At 42.7% G+C, this 23801-nt stretch overlaps 1 protein-coding gene across 1 annotated transcript in view; it reads right to left on the bottom strand.

Annotated features, from left to right (window-relative positions):
- SYN2 (synapsin II) overlaps positions 1 to 23454 on the bottom strand; it is a 168749-nt gene extending 145295 nt beyond the window's left edge. Inside the window, exon 1 of the mRNA XM_053953629.1 lies at positions 22957 to 23454. Coding sequence (XP_053809604.1) covers positions 22957 to 23330 — 374 coding nt within the window. The 5' untranslated portion in view covers positions 23331 to 23454. The remainder of the gene's footprint in view (positions 1 to 22956) is intronic.
- Positions 23455 to 23801: the final 347 nt, after the last annotated feature.

Below are 23801 nucleotides of genomic sequence, written 5' to 3'. Positions count from 1 at the left end.
GCTGGGTGACCTCCATGTGGGGCACTGGCACTGCCTGCCCCAAAGGTGCTCAGCCAGCCCGGGGCTTTGGGGGCAGCACGCCAGGGAGAAAGCACCCAACAGGATAAAAATTCCCAGTGAACAGCCCTGAGTATCCTCAGGGATTTACTGGTGGAGGGAGAGCTCCAGGGACTGCAGATGGCCCCATCCAGCACTTGGTGTGAGGCATTTTTCATCCTGAACCTGCTCCCTTAGGATTTCAGCTTGTGTGTTTTCCATCTCTTTGCACTCCTGCAGTTCTTTGGTGTGTAACTCCAAACTCCACACTCAGGGGCAGCTGCAGCTTTCCCATTTGGGGCAGACACAACAATTCCTCTCCAGGCCTGGCACTCAAGGACACCTCACTGCCTCAGGCCCCAGGGATGGGAACAAAAGGGACTTGGGGGAGCAAACCTGGGGGAAATGACTTCATTGCCTGGGGCTGGAATTGGAACATTAACCCCAAAATGCAAATGGACAAAACTTATAAAAGTATAAAACCCCTGACCCGTGGTCCATTTTGGGTGTAGGCCCTGGGGGCTTTGTCTGCCCAAAATGTACCTGAAGACCCTTCCATAAAAATAACTGCTTTTTATTTGCTTAATTCTGTCTGGCTTCTGTTTCTAGGTAGTCCCAAAAGGTATCAAAGAAAATGTGGGATTTTTTTGCCAGGCACTATAACAAACAGAATTCAAGGGTAGCAGAGGACAGCAGAGTTTCCAAGCTGAGAGTTAAGCCAAACAAACAACCTGGGCATTATTAAATGCATTATCAATCAAATGCTGACGTTAATTAGCAGAACAAGCAATAAAGAAAGGCAGGAACAATGTTTTGGCACCATGAGTAAATTTTGCTGTCAAAATTGGCCTTGTGAAAAAATAATTAATGTCATTGGATCTTGGTTAGTGCACACACAAGGTAAGAGAAATAAAACATCAGAAATACCTGTTACTATCTGTTTAAATATCACACATTGCTGGTTTTACTTTCTTGAGTGCACTCATTTCAGGAAGTCTCAGCTCATGATGGCTTCAGGGCTGCTGGGGGTGTTTGGGGATGTGTTACCTGTGACAGGTTTGCCCCCAGAACCTCAGAATAAACGAACAAACAGCTCATGAGCTGATTCCAGCCCTTTGAGCCACACACAGAAGCTCTGTAAGAGAACAATGCACAATCAAAGTGCATTTCAGGCACTTGGGGATGACTTCTGTGCCCACCCAGAGTCAGTCTCTCCTTCAATGGAATGGTTCATTGCATCAATAAAGTAAATTAAGATGTTGGGGTTTTCCTTAGCCAGTCATTTTTCCATGCATTTAGAACCTTTGTGACACTCTGCAGTAGCATTTGAAGCACACATTACATTGTTTACAGAAGGAAAAATACTGGATTAAAGGAAATATTTCCACACAGGAAACTGCATCCTCAATTGTGTCAAATGTAAATGTAATTTTGCCTCTTTGCTTTCTTTGCAAACCTATTCTTGAAGAGCATTACCATTTTTCCCTACCAAGGGAAACCGCTGCCTGATTTTTGGATACAAAACCAAAGGTATTTGTTGATGTTTGTTGTTCTCCCACTGTCCTTTACATAATCATCTCCTCCAGACACCTTCACACATTCCAACGGCGTAGGAAGCAAATTAAAATTAAGGATGCCAGTAAAAGCAAACAGCCTGAGATTTGATCCAGGCTGTAACTCTCCAACGAGCTGCCTGCCAGGCTGGTGAGAGTCGTGCATGTGTTATATAGGTCAGTGCATGAAACTTGCTTATTTTAGATAAGATTTTATTCCTCAAAGAGAATGTGAGCTACTGAGACAAAACCAGACCTAATCAGAATGGGAGAGCTACATACAGAGTGAACAGAAGTGTTTTTACAGTGTCAAACAACACTTTTCTACACTGCCCAACTTGCAAAAAGTAGAGGAAAAGAGGTTTTATTAATCCAAATTAACAGTATTTCAGTCCCTCCCAGCAATGCTTAGCACTTCCCTCACCTAACTTTGCACAACCTCTGAGTTGTCAGGAATGCTGCTGGAAAATGGGCAGAGAAAAGGAGTCCTCTCACAGACCCGGGACAATCCAGCACACACTCAGAGGTGAATCATTCCCACTGTCCTGGCAGAAAGCACTGAACTAAAAGTGCCTGCAGGGTTTGTCGTTTCCTAAATTGCAATTTGACCCCACAGAACTGATCCCATTTGTAAATACTGTCCCGTTTGCAACTCAAGTGGGCATCATAAGCACACTGCAGAAGATGGAGAACAGCTTTATTCGCTCCAGAGGAAATCCAAAGGAATAAATCCAAATAATAACCCAAAGCCTGCAGAGGGGTGGCTGTGCTGCAATAAAGCAAAGTGTGGCACTGGCAGGAGAGAAACAGGACTTGTCAACACTGACACAATTCTCATAGCTGGAGACTCATTTTTGGTGTGTCCAACCCTGCTATCAACTGCAATCAGTGCCAAGGCACCTAAATGCCACCTGTATGCACAGAAAATCACTGAACACAAAGGCTACTGGCAGCTTTTATTCCCAAAGTAAAACTTGGCCCGTACTCTGCAAACCATTTTGTGAAGCTGAAGGATTGTGAGCAGTGGGAAGGAGCTGAAATGGGAATTCAGAATTCAGTTTTTAGCCTGTGGCCATGTAGTAGTAGCTGTGAGGATAGGCTGGAAATAACTTGTTTCAGACTTATTTTAAAGTACTGAATAAAACAACATATTTTCCTCTCCAACCAACAGCTTCTCAAGACAGAGTTTCTCACAGAGGAACTATGAACTCCCTCAGAAAACTCAGTTTCAGTCTCCTCCTGACACAACCTCCACAGATCAGCTGTGATTTCCTAGGCACTCACAAGTAAACAGTCTTGCCTTGGTCGAGCTACTATTCCTTAAAGGATAAAAGAAACAAAGCCAAAATTAAAATGTACCTCCAGAAAAAAATATAAATCTACATTCATTTTGGCTTCTTTTTCACTGCTAACAAAAGGGAATTATTGGAAAACTTGCATGGACTACAGGCAGGATATAACAGTCATCTGCTCTTTGAAGCTATGCTTCTGACAGAAATCCCACTAAAAATGCAGGTTTTGATACTTCAGAGAGGAAAAAAACCTAGTTGTTACCCTTACCTGTAGATGTTAAAACTCTGAATTACGCATCCCACCTCACTGAGGGCTGTCACAACCTCCAGTGACCACCCTGTCCTTGCTAACAGAGACTTCCCAGAGGAGCTAAAACACCACAGAGCACACAGCTGAAAAGGTTTTCACTGTAATCTCTTCTGCTTCCACACTTCTACTCTCTGTTAAATAATCTGCAAAACCATTTTATGCACTCCCCAGCAGCTCAGTTGGTCAAGCACAGCCTCGTGGTGTTGCCTTTGGCAGTCCTCGCTGGCTCCTGGCTTTTGCAGGTGTGGATTGAAATTATTCAGCAGCTCTGCTGGCAGCACAGCCCCAACTGGGGAGGCACTGGGGGAACTGGGAGTGAAGGCTGGGAGCTCCAGAGCAGGGGGGACAGAGCCCTGCCCATGTCCATCCCCATCTCACTGTGCACACACAGCCCAGGAGCAAATTATATATTATATTATATTATATTATATTATATTATATTATATTATATTATATTATATTATATTATATTATATATTATATTATATTATATTATATTATATTATATTATATTATATTATATTAATGTTACAATCATATAATCTATCATATCAATTAGCTATAGATAAATACCTTTTTCAATGGCATGAAAGCAACAAACCCCTCCCTTCATCACAGGTGTCACTTTGGACTATTCCTTTGGATATTCCTTGCAGCTGGAATGCCAAGGGTGTCACACCTGAGGCAGCTCCATGTGGTGACTCAGCTCTGGTTGAAGCCTCTGGTGGGGTTCAGCTCTCCTGAGGTTTCTGGGATCAGGTTTTTCCTCCAACAAACAAAATCTGGGGTGCTGAAAGGAATGGCTCAGCTGAGCTAGAAGGGATTCTTCATAGGAGCACAGATAAATTAATCAGAGCAGAACATTCAGCAAGTTATCTTCATTACTCGCAGGATTTAAAGTGGTTTCCACACTAAATTAGATTTTGGTCTAATTTATAGATGAGTAGTTCATCCCAGACACTTTGAGGATGCCTCTGAGGTCACTATCTGGCACTATTAATACATTCCAGAATTACCTGAAGGCCTTAATTCACAAAATTTAATTACAAAAAAAAACCAAAATTCCAATATGTTGTTTGTACACTCCACCTGCAGAAATTTTCAAATATTTTGCAAGATTACGAGCAAAAATAAAGTAAAGTTTAAGTATTTCATATTTTTGGTACTAAATTATTGTTCCCTTCTTCTGGTAAGTCAATTTAGATAGAGGAGTTGCCTCATAAAAGCCACTCTGACTCAGATATAAGGAGCCTGTTATTCTGCCTTGGGGTACAGATTCTTTATTTTGCTGAGAGTAAACATTTATATGTATTTAAATACTCTTTTCACACTGCTTTCCATTAATGACATGACCTCAATTATGCAAGAATAAGCTTTGGAACACTGTGAGCAGGTGCGGTGCAGTGAATGACACACCAAGCAAAACTTCTCTCACTGCTGAGTTAGGAAAGAGTAAAACCAAATCCTGAAATTGTAAATATGAAAGTTTAAAATGTCTACAAAAAATTGAGCAGAAAACTTGGCTTATTGCTGAACTTGCTAAGATTATTTTAGCAAGATAATCTTGACATAGTGTAAACCTGGGTGCCACTTGGAAAAGTGATAAAAAAATCCATAAAATTACCAAATCTAAAGACAACACAAAGAAAATACAATTGAAAGAATAGAAGTTCATGTCTCCAAGATTTTCAATCTGTAAACAACAGGGAAATTCTTAATGCCTGCCTTTCTGATCTGAAACAAAACAAATCTGTGATTATTCAGTCCAAAATTACTTTCTGCATGTTGTATTTCAGTGTTGTCACTGTTACTGACAAGAACTAAATCTAAAATACTGATCTCCCGGGCTGCAATAAAACCTCTCAGACCAGCCCTCTGCTGCCACTTGTTTATCTGAAACGGACCCAGAAATCCAAAGCTTCATCTCTCCAGCCAGCAGAACCTGTCCAAATGATTTCCCACTGAAAATTGATCTGGAATCCAAGTTGCTCATAAATATTGCAGCCAATTCTTTCATCGTTAAACATCTCAGGACACCAAAGAGTTCCCGAAAGCAATTGATTGGGGAAAAGGGTTCCACAGTCAGCTCAGAAGCAATTGATGAATTGTTTACATTAGAAAAGGGTGGGCGGCATGGGAATGTTCTGTTGGTTTGCCAAAGGAGCTTAGGAAAAAAAGAGTGAGAATAATTGGTTAGATAACATTTAAACACTTGTACAGAAAATAAACTGAGGCTGTAATCCCTTAAATCTTTCAGGATTGCATTGTAAACCTCCCAACTGGCACCTTTTAAAATAACTATAAACCCTGTCAGATTAACTTCATCTTGAAACCTCAGATCTTTGCTGCATGCTTAATTTCTACAAACTATGGTTTGAAATGCCAACACCACCAAGATATGTTCAAACCCCTATAATTTGCTTCATGATTTCCAAGTATTCAATGAAGAAAAACATTTTAAGAGTTAAAAAAAACTCTCAGTGAGTGAAGACAGAAGGGGAATTTTATGAAAGTAACAACTCACCAGTTTTTAGCCAATCTGTAAACTGAAAAAGGTAATCTCAGTTTATCACCTCAGCCTGGGTGCAACTTCAGAGAGGAGCATGAAGAAAAGCTGCTCAGCAGCAACCTGGCACATTGCATGGGTGCAATGCAGAAAACTGGGACTTGGGCTGGGGCCTGAGTTGGTTTTGAACTTGGATCTATTTGGCCAGTGACATTTGAATATATTTGAATACATTTGGTCAGTGACATTGGACGTCAGCACGTGATATCCACCTGACAGGGTGCTGACACTGGCTAGGAAGAGCAGGATTTGCACGGCTGGGTGTCTGGTGAAGCTGTGACACAGGGGCCATGGGAACAGATCCCCTGAGACTCCAGATGGAGGAGAATGAGTGCACACACACAAATCCTCGAGGGCTTCCAAAAAGTGCCACAAGGCAGGAGAGAATTTCAGCTTTTGTCATTCTATCCAAGCAGGGACTCAAGCTCTAAACTTGAAGACAAACACACATGAGAACAGAGAGCCAGGAATCAATGGAACAAGAACTAACAGGTGCCACACTAGGGAAAACAGAAATAGATGTTTTTCTTCTTCCTTTCATCCCCAGTGACACAGCAATGCAGAGCCTGGACAGTGGAACCTTTGCTGTGTCTCCCCAAAAACAGAAGCACCCCTGACCTCCCTCCACTCTCCACCTCCCGCAGATTCTGACAGCTGCCCATCATCTTTGGCCTTTTAACGAAAACCAGCTTCAATAAAGCCTCTGACAGCTTTTACAGTAATGTAAGCAACCTTAGCATTAAGAAATAAGTCTTTATTCAACCAGTTTCCTCTGAATTAAAAAAAAAAAAAAAAAAAAAAACCCTGCTGAAAAACACAGCCACACTTGACACTGGAAATGTGATGAACACCCAGTGTTTGCAGAGGACGGAGGTGTCCCAGAGGATGGAGATGTCCCAGATTTCCCTGTTCCATACATGTTTCCACCTTCCTGCCTGTCTGCTTTACCCTCGGAATGTGCTGTCTGTAACAGAATTATTTGGTACACCCAGGGTGAGGCCTCTGCTGTGTGTGAGCGTTCCCGGAGAGCTGCGGGGATGGGGGTGCGTGGGAGAGGGCAGCATCAGCAGCATCAGCAGCATCATTAGCAGCAGCAGCAGAAGAAGAAGCAGAATCAGAAGCAGCAGCAGAAGCAGAAGCAGCAGCAGCAGCAGCAGCCGCGGCCGCCCCCGGCCCCGCGGGGCAGGAGCCGCAGCTGAGTCACAGCTCTGCCGCTCCCCCCGCCAGGGATTTTCTCTCCAAGCTCACAGACATCGCTGTGACGAGGGATTCTTCCTTTCAGGGCTGAACCTCCAGCGTTTTGACGTCTAAATTAGGAATTTGTCCAAGCACATCCTTGTCCCTGTTCCATGGTTAATGCCACCGCCCTCCCCTTTCCCCCAGTGTCTCTGCTCAGGCTTTTGCTGGAATCCAAGGGTGAAGTAAAATCCATCCTCATAAATAATTAGTGTAAATTTCCACGTCCATAAACTTATCTAAACAGTTATATTGATTTAAACTACAAAGTATTTGCCTTGAACTTATGTTGTTGTTTAATACAATCTAAATATATACAATTTTATATTTATCACAAAATCCTCCCCAGCCCTGAAAATTTAGGAGACAGATCCAAACTTACAATTCCTTTGGATAAAAGCCTCTACTTCAGAAATGGGGCAAATCTGTTCCAGTGGTTTGCTACAATGGACAAGGTTTAGTCTTTGCTGTCCATCAGCTGTCAGGAGGTCAAAGCCTCCTTTCCTGAAATGTTTTCCAAATGATAAGCCAAGTGAAAGAAGAAGATTCCAAAGGCAAGGTTCAGAACTGCAGGAATTATATCATAATTATTTAAAAAATGATTTGTAAAAGTCAAATGAACAAAAAAGGTGCTCTTTGCCACCCAAAACCTTTCATATTCCAAGCTGGTTAACATATGGAACATGAGACTGAAGCCAGTTTATAATTACTTCACTGAAAATTCTCTGTTAGTATTTATGTGTTTAATTCTATGTTTGCTAGATGCCCGTGGGGATAAATATGTTTTGCTACTGAAAAGCAGCAAAGAAATAGTGATAAATAATAATTCAACGCAGAAAACCTGTTCTTTTTGTTTATTTGAAATCCCACTGCTTTATCCCTGTGTTCCACAAATACTTAACCTACCAAAAATAGGCTAGAAAAGTGGGCCTTGGTGCATCCTGGAGGTGTTCAAGGAAGGACTGGATGTGTCAGAGCTCCTGCCTTGTGACAAGGTGGGCACAGCTTGGACCAGCTTGGATTTCAATCCATTTGCTTGGTTTGATGGAATTTCTCACTCGTATGATAAATATTTACAGCTAAATTTTTTTTTTTAAATCTAAAACTTAGGGAGTTCCCTACATCTCATCACCAAGAGCACTCCTGACTTGTAACAAAATGGAAAACCAAAAAGGCAAATATGGGCTTGCCTGCAATTCCTGTGCTGATCACAAATAAGTTGTGGTGTTTAAAAGTAATTTTCTGGATCAATACCTGACCAAGAGCCAAATTATCTTCTGTCCCAACCCTGCCCTTCCTTGCAGCCTTAACTCAAAGCTGTCCAACTCTCAATTTCATCCTCCTCTTGATTTATTTTGCGATTTGTAACTCTGTGCCCCAGGATTCAAGCAAACAAATCACAGGTTCAGGAAAGCCCTGCCAGTCTTGACAAGGTGAATGAGATTTTCTCTGCTTTCCCCAGTCTGCCATGAGGATTTGCTTCTCCAGTAATTCTTGGCCTTAACAGCAAAATATAAGCAGCTGCTTCTGAGTGTTGTTACTTTTTCTATATGATTCCATCTTTAATCACAATCCAGAGTCAGATGAAAAATTTGAGATTATGAATGGATGTTCTTTCTCCAGGAGCATCCTGCAATATACTCAAAAAATTTAGGACTTGCTCAATCTGTCTTCTCAAAAGCTGAACTGCTGCAATGCTAAAAATGTGTGTGAGAAAAGGACACAAAAGATTGGAAGGAGCTGATGCACATTTCAAACACTTCCCTATGAAAATGTGGTTTCCATATTCCTCCAGTGTACTCGTAACTCGCCAAAAAGGAATACTGGAATTTTGGAATATTGCAGTAATTTATTTCTGAATTGTGCTATCCAATTATGGGGACCAAATTGCTCCCAACGTCTGCTTTGCTACTCAAACTACAAGATGCTGCTAGTGCACGTGAACCAATACCTAAATTTAAGTACTATACACATCTTGCCTCAGTTTGATTCTTTTTAAACACCAAGGTCACCACAGGGAATCTGGAAATTCAGTTGGGCTTTAAGGAAGGAGTAGATATTGGGATAAAGAGCAATGTGAGTATGTGGTAATAATAGATAAAAAAATAAATATTCTCATAAATAATAATAAATAATAACTTATACAATATAAATATAAATAGCAAAATAAATATTCTAATGAATTAGGAGTGCTGGTATTTTATCTTAGATAAATTCTGTTGAAGAGGAACAGCAAGAGGAAAAGTTAATTTCATACAGACAGCAAGAGCACAAGGAAAGAACTTTGAATTATGACAACCTAAATGCATTTGATCCTGTAATTTAAATGTATGGCAAAACAATAATCTGTTCAGGTGCTGAATGTAATTCAATGTCTCAGTGATGAATTGAGTGTTTTAATAACCAGTCATGAGAATTTTCAAATTCATTGTCACAGCTTGAGCAAGGACAATTTCTCCCAGCCCATGTGTCCTTTACAAGCTGAGTATTCCTAATCAGTGAGAGCTGAATGACCAAAGGAATGGACAGGAATGGGAGAGGGGAAGGGATGAGCGGGGGAAAGCAAAAACTTCTGGAAATGTGGATTAGGGAAAACCTGGCTCTGCTATAAACTCACACATCCAGCAGAACTGAGGGAGGGAGGTGAGCAGAGCAAAGAGCCAATTTCCAGCACCCAGTTTCCAGTGCCTTGTGCCTTTTTGCTGGAACCATCATTTGCATTTAATCATGCTCTTCATAAAAGGCTCTTGGAAGGCTGCAGAAATAGGAGAATGTAATCCCATTATTCCAACACAAAGAAATAGGAGAATGTAACTCCCTTTATTCCAACACAAAAAAATCCCAGCAAGGTCCTCTCTCAAAGGCTGAGCCACAAGAGAATTGCAAGTCCCAATCATCTGATTTTTAAATGGAAGGAAAATTTCTCCAAGTGAAAAAGGCATAAACAAAACACATATTTATCCCACCAAAGTATAGGAGAGGGGATCTTTTAACAATGCCTGCATTAGCTACAAGGATACTTTATGCAGAAATCAGGCAGGCACCTTTGAGAAAATGTGTTTGAATAATGGCAATTATTTTACTTTTTGGCAACCTCTTGAGCTGCAGAATAAGAATCACTCTTGGTTCTGTAATGAATTCTTAATGTAAAAGTCTAAATTTTCTATTTTCTCCCAACTTTTTCTTTAAGAGGACTCTAGAAAAAGAGGAGGTGAACAGGAAGAGAATTTCCCAGGTGACAATTCCTGGTGGACTGTGGCTATCCCACCCTCTGGAGATGGCTTTGAAGGGTGGTTGTTAATGGCTGGTGGGAAGGGGAACTGGAAAATGTCACAATGATCATGGAATGCAGCTCTCCTGGTCACAGAGCTGTGCTGGAGCTGCACTCCACTGAATACTTTGATTCATTTGGAAAAGCCTCAGAATTCCTGGTTTTGTGGAGGTATTTACACCACTTCACAGCTTAAGCTGGAAATTTATCAGCAGAGTATCACCATTTTTGTCATATTAATTTAATGTCACAACTTTTGCCTATTTGAAATGAAGGGTGACAGATTAAAGTCAGGAATCAATTCCTCAGAAAAATCAACAAGCAGCTTGAAACAGCTCTTGTAAAAAGGAACAGCAAGTAAAAATGTCATGACTCACCACAGCACATTAGTTCCCCAAAACATCATTGCTGTCACATGCAGATACTTCACTGCTCATGTGGAAACAATACAAGAGTAAATAAACACAGGAATTGTGAGCAGAACATGCCTAATCACTATTTAATGCCTTTCACTGCCCCTTCCAAGCCTCCACAGTAATTTCACCCTAAATGTTCTATTTTGGTTTCAACACAAAGGGCCAGATTAGAAGTTTTTAATTAAAAAAGACAATAACATGAAAACTTCATATACTTGGATTTTTCTTCTTCACGCTTTCCAAAAGGTTTCAGTAATGGTTGATTCAAGCAAAAGCAAGTTCTGAAATACTCTTTTTAAATAAAAATGTGAGCCTTTAAATAATTCTTGAAGTCTGCTCTATTTTGTTTTAACATGGTTAAGTGACTGCACACTGACCTCAAAATGTGCAGCAGTATTAGTGGGGACAGCTGACAAAGAGAATTGTAAAAGGCAGTAACTGTGCATCAGTTTAATTTGAGTTTGGACAGAAAAAACCTTATTCCATCTGAATACAATAAAAGAATCTACACAGGCAGCTCCTGTGCACTGGAATCTAAACAGAAATATTTTTGAGAGGGTATTAAAGATGACTGAATATTTATAATTTTAACTATCTGATCAGAGCTGTTCCTAAACAATTTATTTTCCATTTACAGACATACAGAACTTCTGCTGGTCCTACAGTCACGGGTTTTTACCCTGAGTTTTCAGGCAATGTTTCAGATAAAACTGAGGAAGTTGTCCTCACTATGCAGAATAATTTTATGCCTTGCACGGGGAAATGCTCCTGGATTACTGCAGACAGGCAGAGATGAACACACACTTTTACACATGTGCAGATTAAGCTGCTTCTTGCCCCAAATGAAATTAGTTGTGTGTGTTAACGAGATTAGCAGCACAGCACTCCAGCCCTGGTGCAGCAGAGATGGGGACTTTGATACTTTTCAACAGCTGCTTTTGCTGATTAACATCATTAACTCTGATTTATGTATTACACATAATCCTATTTTCCAACATGAAAGTTATTTGCTGAAGTCCTCAAAGTGAAAATATTCTGTTCTCATCTTGAGGAGTCCAGTGTCTAGATCTAAAGAATTTCATTCATCTATCGATTCTCTAGATCAAAAGAATTTCAGTAATCTATCAAAAACCTACTCTAAAACACAGACTAATTAAAGAAATACAAAAGTGACTTTTAGAACTATAGTTCATCCCTCAAAAACAAATGTTTTCTTGATACCAATTAGGTTTGCTTCCTTTCAAACACACAGTTGAAAATTCCCAAACTGAAACAATCCTTGAAATGAAGCAATGTGCTTTAAGCCTTACACTGGCGTTTGTTAAAGAGTTACATGCACAAAGTCTCCATCCCATCTTGACAGACAGACAGACAGAGCAGTTTGCCACGTGTTTTTCAGAAGGCTGAAACCACTACTGGAATTCTGTTCCATGGACAGCATCAGAAATTCACTGGTCTGGATCACCCAGCCAAGAAGTGACTGACAAACACTCAGGGAAAGCCTCCACCAGCCCAGAGACAAGCCCAGCAAATGAGAAAATCGAGATTTAATTCTGTTATTATGACATGAAATCATGCAAAGCCTGGATTTCAGGAGAGCAGCACCTGGTGTGTTTATTCTGTGGTGAAAGCTTGCTGAGAGCTGTTCCTGAAACACAGGGACATAACCACCGAGGGATTTGGACAAAAACAATCACACTCTGCCATCTCCTTTCACTGTGCAGGTGTATTTTACTCTTAAGGCCACTTAGGAGCTGATTTGTCATCAATGCACAGCCCAACAGCCAAGGATCTGGGAGCTGAAAAACACATTTATAATGGGTCATAATATTCAGGAGGAGAAAAAAAGAAAACCATAAGGAAACCCACCCAGCAATAACCCCAAAGCTCCATTAGCTGCCTGATTTTTTGGAAAGGCCTTCTAGCAAATAAAAGAATAAAACAACTGCAAAACTAAACAGAAAAGCACTGCTGTAAGACCCTCACCAAGGCACATTCTGGAGCAAAAATAATGTAAACAATAATGCACATTAATTATACTTTCTGTTAGTGTCTCTCTTGGCTCCCCCCATGTATTACTGTTGCCAAGGCAGTTATCTTAGCCTCGTGTACATTGAATTACAGCTGGTTCTCAGCAGACATTTCTTCCTCAGCAAGAAAATTCATCAGCACAACAATCCTAGAACATGGCTCCAACTGAAAGAATTTAGAGCAGCCTGACACAAATGCTGAATCTCTACATCCCATAACTTCTGCATTGGAACCCACACAATGAGACTGTCTTCAAAACACCCGAGTGACTTTCCACTGGCACCGTGGAGGAGCTTCCTTTTATTCCTGTGCAAGAAAACTGCAGCCATGGACGAAAATTCCTACAAATTCTTCTCCCCAAAACCCTTCTGTGTAAAGGTGTACATGACTACACACACACAAACACATTTCAAAAGGCCTATCACAAACACTCCTGTCATTTATTGATATATATTGTATGGAACAGCCACACAAAAACCCAAAAGTATGCTAAAGGTTTTATTCTAGTTCTTATTAGAATAACAATTAACTTTATATAACTTATATTTACTTTATATTACTTTATAAATACTTTTTATTAACTTAAGTTAATAATTTATTAACTTTGTTAATAAATTTTTCTTTATACCTTTTAAAGTTTTAAGCCTGCTTTACCTTTCTCCTAATCCTATCTCACAACAAGAATTAAGTACATTAGTAATTAACCACCACCAAACCCACCACACTCTTCACTACATTAACCAAGAAATCTCAAAATTAACAAAATCTCAAATTAACAAACCAAAACCACTAGACAAAATTAGTGTTTCTACCCAGTTTCAAACCCAAGCCACCACACTGGACAACACCCACCAGTGAAAATTCCTGCAAATTCTTCTCCCAAAAAACCCTTCTACATGCAGATATATGTGACAACACACACACAAACACTTTTAAAAAGGTCTATCACAAACACTCCTGTCATTTATTCATATGTATTGTATGGAACAGCCACACAAGACTCAGGAAAATTCCCTTTGCTTATCTGTTAAAAACAAAGGCTTCATAAATAATTTTATCTCATTAAAAGTATCCCTAGGATTTTTTATTTACCTTGATATCAAAATTTAAATACTACACACATCTTGCCTTAGTTTATTCTTTTTAAACACCAAGGTCACCACAGGGAATCTGGAAAGTAAATTTGGCTTTAAGGAAGGAGTAGATATTGGGATAAAGAGCAACGTGAATGTGTGGTAGTAGTAGATTCTTACAAATGAATATTCTAATGAATTTGGAGCACTGGTATTTTATCTTGGAAAAATTCTGTTGGAGAGGAACAGCAAGATGAAAAATTCGTACAGACAGCAAAAGGACAAGGAAAAAACTCTGAATTATATATATATTATGTATTATATATAATGTATTATATATTATATATTATATATATATATATATTATATATTATATATTATATATTATATATTATCTATTATCTATTATATATTATATATGGTATATGGTATATATAATTTTTTATATATATATATATATATATATATATATATATATATATATATATAAAATTAGTAGATGGCTGAGACAACAACTCTTGAGTAAAACAAGTTCTGCACTCACAGCACACGATGAAACCATATTGCCACTCAGTGGAATTGGATGTATTTATCATATTTTATGATTAAACCTTTTTATCCTACATTTAGAATCACAATGCTGATATGATGCCTTTTCTAATATTAATTTAGGAACCTTTAGTATCCTTTAAGACCTTCTGAATGCTGAAGTGTGTGTATGCATAGAAAACTTTCGTTGGAAATGATCTTCAGTGCAAAAAAAACACTGAAACAAACTAAGAGGTAGTGAAATTATACTGAATCCTCCTCTCTGGAACCATCCTGGTCTCCCTGAGCAAATGTGAGACTTAAGAGACTGTGACTGATCTCATATTGGAGTTTAATCCTCTAAATCTGGGCTGTTTCAGTGGCATCATAATCAGTTTTATTAGTAAGAAATCAGAAGGACTAAAGAAGAAACGAGGTCAAACAGAACAAACGTGAGGTCAGGCACGGAGCTGCGTACACACAGAGCTGGAGCAGCCCCTGAGTTAAATGAATCCCAGCTACTCCTGCATGCCAGGAGGGAGCAGCGTGCCCTGGCAGCAGTGATGGGCAGCCAGGGTGGCAGCAGGAGCCCCACAGCCCTCAGCGTTCCTGGCACAGCTGGAGCTGAGCTGGTGCTCTCAGAGCCCTGCACTGCCCCGCACATCTGGGGCTGCAGGAACGCAGGATTTAACGCTCTGTGCCCTCCGAATTAAACACTTCTACCACTGTAGCTTGAGAAGTGTAAAGAAGGATTTGACCTCAGCCACCTGATGCTTTAGGATTTTGGATTTTATATTTTCCATCTCTTTGCACTCCTGCAGTTCTTTGGTGTGTAACTCCAAACTCCACACTCAGGGGCAGCTGCAGCTTTCCCATTTGGGGCAGACACAACAATTCCTCTCCAGGCCTGGCACTCAAGGACACCTCACTGCCTCAGGCCCCAGGGATGGGAACAAAAGGGACTTGGGGGAGCAAACCTGGGGGAAATGACTTCATTGCCTGGGGCTGGAATTGGAACATTAACCCCAATATGCAAATGGACCAAACTTGTAAAAGTATAAAACCCCTGACCCGTGGTCCATTTTGGGTGTAGGCCCTGGGGGCTTTGTCTGCCCTAAGTGTACCTGAAGGGCCTTCCATAAATAGAACTGCTTTTATTCCCTAAATTCTGTCTGGCCTCTGGTTTTAGGCAGTCCCAAAAGGCATCGCACCAGCTGTTTGCTGGGAATCTGTTTATTCATATTGGTGTGGCAGCCAGGGAGACACAACCTGAGGGGACAGTGAGGGTGGAAAAAAGGACAAAATCTTTGCACTTTTTGCCCAAAGCTGAAGCAGCCTGCAGCTGTCCTTGCCAGCCCGAGAGCACTGAGCTCTCTGAGTGTGCCTGGGCACAGATAAAGCTGTTTAATTAGCAGAAGCAGCCGTGCAGCCAAGCAAGGAGTTTTCACTGCAGACCCAGGGCTGAGGCTGCCCTGCCCTCCCACCCACCGTGTCTGTGAAGTTTTATCACCTCACTGCACATTTTTGGCACTCCACAAGCTAAGCTGGCTCCTCTTTGGAAGCAATGTCATTACTGCAGGTAACATTTTACTTCGTAATTCATGGCTTTGCTTTTTGTCGTCTACAACCTTGCTTTGTCTGCCAATTTACTCTTTTTCTTCTTGACAATTCTTGCACCTGCCTGTAATTACCCTTTGCTGCTGGGTTCAGCCAAGCAGGTCCAAATTCCTTCTCTGGAGGTTCTCTATCCAAACCTAGCTGCCTGCATTTGTTACTCCCTTCTGCAAACACAAGTTTATACTTAAAAACAGATTTTCACTGAAGTCTTATCACATCTTTAAATGCAGATTGCAGTGTACCTTCTTTATAAATGTATAAACCCCCCAAACATCAATTATTTCAGTGGTGTTAAAACAGATTCCTGCAGTTTAAAGCATTCCTAATGGGATATAATGATGTGACATTGGATATGATATTTCTGTGGGTCACTCACATGGTGCTATTAAGAACTGGGTACTAAAACTGCATAACACGAAGTCCCTACTTTTAGAAAATCCTAATTTTAGAAAATTTAGCATCAACCTTTTGGGGAAACATGCTTCCAGCAGAAATTGCTTTTCCAGTGTCCTGCAGTGTTTGCACAATGGCAAACCCCATCCATATCAAACAGGAAGTCCTCTACCCACATTTTTGCAATACGAAGAATAAAATATCTAATGTTATAGTTTTTAATACCCTTTTGTTCCATGCCTTTCCTATTTCAACAGGTTACCATTTGTTACTGGCAAGCCATTATTTAATTCTGAATAGGTTGCAAGTAGAATTTCTTATTTTTATGTGGTTCCATAGTCTACCAAGCAATTTGTTATTCCTTTTATCTCCCACTTCACTCTCATTGCTTTGAAATATACCTCCCTGAAATTCATTATTTCCTTGCCAATTTTTCCATTTCCTTTCTCTGAAGGCAAACTTTCGAAGAAAACGTTGGCAAACTTTTTGCTCTAATGTTACCCATTCAACCAAACATGTTACCATAGAGTTCACTGGGCTTCAGGGGCACTTCTAGTGTCTCTTAAAGACAGGAAAAAAAGAAAAAAAAACCACTTGGATCCTGAGCACAGGGGACTGGGATGGGATGGGATGAGGGTGACACCAGAATCTATCCAAATTTGTGGCCAGCATCTCATTTACACTCAGCTGCCTAAAATAACATTAGAGCCTGCAAGAGCTTGTTTAGATAGAGCAACACACAGAGCATGGAGGAGAAAGTGTTTTCCACTGAGAGATCTGGATCTCATTTTCTATCTTGTCAAAAAGGTAATCTCTCTCACATACTGTGTTTGGCTATTTATAACAACATAGCCAAGCATTACACACTACAGAAATGCAGATAAACAGGAAAAAAAATCAGCAATTTTCTTTCTTAGATCATCTTAAAATACCAGCACAGACATTGTCTGGTGCTGCACCAGCTGGCTGTTGGGAGAGCAGACATGGAACACAGTTTGGGTGAGGTTGCTGTACACACAAATTCAGATTTAACACCTTCCATACTTCACTTAGCTCAGCTGCACGCCCTGCTCCTCCAGCCCTTGCCCAGTGTGGAATTAATATTGGAAAAATGGACAAAGAAGCAGTGTCAAGGCCCATGAGCTGTACTTGACCCCTTGAAACCCCTCCTGCAGTGGCTGAGGAGGCAGAGCTCAGGATGAAACTGCAGAAACCCTCGTGGTTTCCTGCATGAGCCCTCCCAGCCTGCAGAGATGTGCTGTTTGTGCCTGCATCCCTCCTTTAATTGTGTTTTTATTTGGATTGCAGAGGCAGAGAGCCCTTAATGCAGAGCTGGGAGCTGCAGGCCGTGCTGGGAAGCAGGGCTGATCTAATTTCCAATTACCTGCTTGGAAGAAGCACACGCTGGCCTCATGCAAAAGCTGCTTGCCAGCTCCTTTTTGGAGGGCTGGGAACCCACTCCAAAGGCCACAACGCGAGTGAGACTGAAATTGGCTCACTAAGATAATTTTGAAATGTGAAATTTTTGAATGAAGCAAAAATTAGAGAGAAACTACAGTAAAACCTTTGTTACTCTTTCTCAGTTTCAGAGGTTTTAAGGAACCTATTGCCTCCTTGAACTGTGACAGTGTTATACCAAAGACAAGGTTGTTTTCCTTTAATACCAAGAGTTTCTTGTTGCAAAGGGCATTTTAAATGAACAAAGATGATTTAGTATATGCTTTTCCTTCCCATATAAAATATACATATTGGTAAGATTATCTTTTACATATTGATCAGATTATCTTTTTTCTTACACTCCACATTTGGTCATTTGGTCAAAGTCTTGAGAGCAGAGACCCCTTAAAAACCTCCTCCTTCCTCTACAGCACTGCTGGATTTGTCTCCAAACACATCCCACCTTCAGCCCCAGTGCCAAGGAATCCCTTCCATCCCCTCCACCAGCTCCACTTTTGTCCCAAACTGGGTTTCCCTGCCCATTTCCCACCTGGCTGTGGATTTTCTGCTGGTAGCAGAGAGCTGTGCCACGCCAGGAGGCTGCAGGGACGTTGTCCTCCTCCAGGGCCATCCCAAAGGGCTGCAGAGTGCTCTGGCAGGGCAGTCGCCCTCATTCATGCATTATTAAAATCAAGTGATGCCTTCTAAATTTGGGAAACTCGCTCACTGAAGGCTTGCACTGAATGAAATGAAAGCTGCAGCTACTAAATCAACATGCTGCAACTAAATACATGAGAATTCTAGGCCAATTGGAGTTAGGAACTGCTAATTAGTTATGCACAATTGAGCCACCCCTAATGAACAGAAAAACTGCAGTGAAATTGTCATCGTAGTGTGTTCATGCACGTTTTGTAGTTACAAAAAACAACAGCACACATGGTTTTAATTGAAACTGGTTTCCACTTTCCAGTGAACAAAATACAACCCCAAACAAAACTCAAACCCTAAGAAACTCACGTTGCTCGCTTCATGAAATTTTTGTGTCATCAAGCACTGCTTTTCTGCACTGTGTTCATATTAAAAATATTTCTGATGAGCAATGTTGGCCCATAAATGACTGGGTAATTTTAAAGCAGAAAGTTTGCTCTTCATTTAGCATTTGTCCCAGCCATTTGGGGTTTATCTTTGGAGCCTGTCACAAGCTGAGTAACTACTCAGGCAGTAAACATGAAGTGAAATGCGTAATTGTCTGTGAAAAAAAAAAAAATGTACTGATACTTACAACCAGATTTGTGCTTAAAAAAACACAAGGACAAAATTTCCCAGCTTCGTTCTTTTTATAATTTCATTGCTGCTGCCAACAAGTCTTGTATTCAAGGTTTAAAGGACAGGACACACTCGGTGATGATTAGTTTTCAATATTGAAGCAGCTTTCTGAATCTTATACATAAGTTTTTAATAAAGATAACAATCTATACACAGCACCTTGGCCCCTTGCCACTGATGTATGGCCTCTCATCAACTGCTGGTTCAGCGCTGAATATTCAGGACTTTTTTGTGTACAGAACAAAATGGTTATTTCCAGAGGAAATTAAAAATAAACCTATTTTAACCATTTAAAAATAAACATATCTAGCTGGAAATTTTGGACACTTCATGCAGCATTAAAAGAGAAGTTCAAGCAAGCTGCCTAGGTTTAATTTAGCTCTGCCAGTAGTCGCTTGGATGACCTTGAACAGATTATTTGACTCCTTAGTTTCCTCCATTTGTTAAATATCAACAAAGATCCTCAAAGCTGTAAAACAGCCATGGAAATCTGTCACATCCAATCACCATTAAACCTCACAAGTGGCTCTTGAGGCTCTGCCCTCCCCAGCAGCTCTGTGGAGCATCAGACACTTTCCCACTGCAGCTCAAAACCCATCCACCAGATGTGGGGACTCAGCAGAGGCTTCTGCAGGTCAGGATAGTGGAAATGTCTGCTCAATATGCAGCTGCAGATGGAAAGGCCATCACATCCAAGTGCATGAAGAACAGGCCTGGAAATAAAATCAGCTTTTCCAATGCCTTTATGTAAATTTATACAAATTAACAGCGCTGGTGCACTGGAAGGGTTTGCACTCTTCCTTGTGGTGCTGCTCTGGAATGACAGGAAATTTCTCAGGTAACTGGGGGAAATGGTTGCTGGCTATTCGCTTCCACCTGTGGGCTAGAGGGTCATTTATTGTACAAAAGGACCAGGAGAAAGTCTCCCATGAGAACCAGAACCAACCGAGATCCCTTGCCATGGATTTATGAACTACAACCTTTAGCCTGTTTTCAATTTGTCCCTTCTCTTGCCCCCAAGGCTGGTGGAAAATCTTTGATTCAGCTTTTTTTACAGCCCTGCCTTCAGGAGAAGCACAAGCACTCAATGTGGTTGGAAGACTCCAAGGCACCTGTAGGAAAAGAATGAACCTTTACAGCTCTAACACACCCTGGACTGAGAAAGGAGGGGGCTTTGACACAGCTGCATTTACTCTTTCCTTAAGAAGTAAGGAAAATGGTAAAAAATACAAATTAATATAGATAAGCCATTTCTCCCATTTTTTCCCCTGTCCCATGCCGTAAAAGTAAAGTAATTGAAATGGAGAATTTCAAGACTTGCAATAGGACAAACCCTTAGGGCAAGAAACTGAGGAGAGATATCACTAAGATCAAGATTGTAAAATGCCAGCAACAGCTGGGATTTGGTTCTAGGTAGAATATCCCAAGTGATTCCACGAGCAACAACAACAATGTTGGGTTGCTAAATCTTAGACTTGAAGCACGAGTCAACCTTCCCCAGAAATAAAATATATTGCAAACAAAACATCCCTTTATGCCAGGGGTGAGAGGAAGGGTCCCTTTGTGCCAGGGTTTCTGTCTTTGCTGACAGAAAAAGGTTTATGTTTCCTCTGGCCTTTGCTGAAGAGAGGATACTGAACCAGTAAGATTTCAGTGTCATCCAGACCGGAATCCTTGGATTTCTATTGAACCTGCCACCCCCAAGCAATATGCACGTTTTCAATTTAAGGCAAACAAACACAGCGCAGCTCAAAACACCACAAAAGCAGAGGCCAAGCACCTGCTGCTCCCCCAGCAGCTGGGAGGCTTTCTGGAGGCTCTCAGAGACGCTGTGGTGCTGGTTCTGCTCTTATTGACAGGGTTTGCTCAGAGCATCACATGACAGAGCTCTGGCAGCCTCCCCTTGCAGCACAGCCCAGGGAGCTGGGGGTGCCCAGCAGCCGCTGGCACTCACCTGCTGCCCCTCCCAACCTCTCTTTGCCTTGCCCAAATTAAATCCGTGTTGCACTTCAGCCCACGGAGTCAAATACCCCAGCAGATCAATGCATGGAGATCCACGGTTCTTCTGCACGAATTACCAGAATTCACACATATCTGGAGCTGGAAGGGGCTCACAGAGGTCAGATATATCATTTTTCAGAATCAGTTTCAAAATCTGCTACAAAAGAACTGATTCCTGGGAAAGGAAAGAGCCAGTGCAACAGCAAACTGTTTTTTTCTAGAACTACTACGTATCCATGTCACATACTATGAGGAGGAGAAAAAAAAGGCAAAAGCAAGCAGGCATGAGTAACCTTGTGTAGATCTGTGAGGCTCCTACCTGGAGTGCTCCAGGGGAACTCCTCGTGCTGGGCTTTCAAAGCTTTGCCCCTACCAACAGATTGTGCTAATTTGGGGTGCATTTATCAAGTATGTAAACCACGTATGTAAAACCACGTTCAAAATACTCAGACTGGCTCCAGTGAGCACAGAAAAATGACCCAGAAAGAAACCTTATGGACAAAATACAGTTATTGAATGTATCAGGCAGAGAGCTGTGCACTCCAGAGTATGAGATAAATGGATGTTTCTGCAAGGCAGGGAGCAGTGTCCATGGATGCATCTCCATGACGTAGCTACAGAGGCTGCCTCAGTCTGCTTGATACAACCACCTTGTTTTTTCAAAAAGAAAAAAAAAAAAAAAAAAAAAAAAAGAAAATCACCCCCCCCCAAACCAACCACAAAACCAGGCAGAAGAAAAAGCTTGGAAAATGTAACAGGTAATGTTATCTTAACAGAAATAACGTATCTGCTATAGTTAAAGGCTTCAATTTTCGTTCCAAGTCTTTTATTAAAGTACCATTTTTAAAGCAAATTGGATCAGATCACAGCTCTGCACGAGCCCATCCAGAGAGCGAGGCTATAAATTCGAGACGCTGAGAATAAAACCCTAAACCCACAATCCATTACCGGATGATCTCAGCGTCACAAAAACAGACTTGTTTTACTCTGCATTATTTTAAGGCGCTGCTAAGACCTTCTGCACTGTAATTAGCACCAGCGAACGAGACTATTGTCAGCTCGATGTGCAAACACACAAGTTAGCGAGAGATTGATAGGAAGATGTCCTTCCTCTAGAGCACAGCATCCAGCAGTGACAAACAGGTCTGCAAGAGCCATAACCTCTCCTGCTGGTACCAGCCAGGCACGCCGATGGCCAAGTCCCACGCTTGGAAAATCCCACGGTTTTCATGCTACCAGCGGGAGCCAAACACGCAGCCCAAATAAAACCGGCCGAGTTAATGAAGCCCGCGGCAGGAATTCCCGGAGCTAGGGCAGAGCCAGGGCTGGTGCCCGGCATCCCGAAGGACCTTCACCCGAATGCCACAGGAGCAGCGGGAGCTGCGTGAAAACAAGCCGGCTCGTAAACACGGATTAACACACGCAACGCCACAACCACACGCAGCTCCGCACAGAAATCCGTGCCCAGGGCACCTAAATCCAGCCTGCCCCTACGCACGAGTTCTGTATTTCGCCAGAGAACACAGGATATGCTTGGTCAGGGCGCTATATATGTTTTATTTAGTGTTGTGATGGGAAGCAGATTTCACGGCTAGTCAGGCGCTCCAGGGCTCGCTGGGGCTGGTTTTTGGGGTTTTTTTGCTCCATCTTCCAGTCCGTGAGGCTGCGCTCCAGCCCCTCAGCGGGGCCGGCTGCGGGGGCTCTGCCCCAGGTGAGCCGCACCTGCCGGGGAGGGACCGCGGGGAGGACGGGGGAAGGACGGGGGGCACGGAGGATGATGATGATGATGATGATGATGATGATGATGATGATGATGATGATGATGATGATGATGATGATGATGATGCAGGGGCATGCGGGGGGCACCTACCAGTCCGTGTGCGGCTCGTCGATGACCAGGAGCAGCTTGAACTTTCTGCCGACAGCCGCGGAGACGGCGGCGGACGCGTCCACCAGCCCCGCCGAGGCCGCCGTCTGCTTCACGGCGTTGGAGAGCGAGCTGAAGAAGCTGCTGCCCGCGGACTGCTGCGGCGGCGGCGGCTGCTGCTGCTGGGGGGGCGCGGGCTGCGGCGGCTGCCGGCGCTCCGCGGCCGGCGAGCCCGAGGCGGGGGCCGAGGAGCCCGCGGAAGGCGGCGGCGGCGGAGGCTGCTGCGGCTCCGGCCGCTGCAGGTCGGTCATGTAGCCATTGGGCAGGTTGGCGATGAAGCTGCTGTCCGAAAGCCTGCGCCGCAGAAAGTTCATCATCTGGCCGGGCGGGAGGCTGCGGCGGGGCCGGGAGCGGGTTTGCGATGCGCCGGCGGCAGCGCTCCGCGCTCTGTGCGCCGCGCTCCGCGCTCCGTGCGCCGCGCTCCGCGCTCTGCGCGCCCGCCGCCGCTCTGCGCCCGCCGCGCTGCCCCCGCCCGCCGGCAGGGGGCGGCCGCGGGGCGGGCGGGGCGCGGGGACGGGCACGGGGACAGGGATGGGATGGGATGGGATGGGATGGGATGGGATGGGATGGGATGGGATGGGATGGGATGGGATGGGATGGGATGGGATGGGATGGGATGGGATGGGATGGGATGGGATGGGATGGGATGGGATGGGATGGGATGGGATGGGATGGGATGGGATGGAAATGGGATGGGATGGGATGGAAATGGGATGGGATGGGATGGGATGGGATGGGATGGGATGGGGATGGGGATGGGGATGGGGATGGAGATGCAGATGGGGACA

The sequence above is a fragment of the Vidua chalybeata genome, chromosome 12 (genome assembly GCF_026979565.1).
Source record: "Vidua chalybeata isolate OUT-0048 chromosome 12, bVidCha1 merged haplotype, whole genome shotgun sequence".
NCBI lineage: Eukaryota > Metazoa > Chordata > Aves > Passeriformes > Viduidae > Vidua > Vidua chalybeata.
The sequence above is the reverse complement of the archived record's forward strand: the minus strand, read 5'-3'. Positions and strand labels throughout refer to the sequence as shown.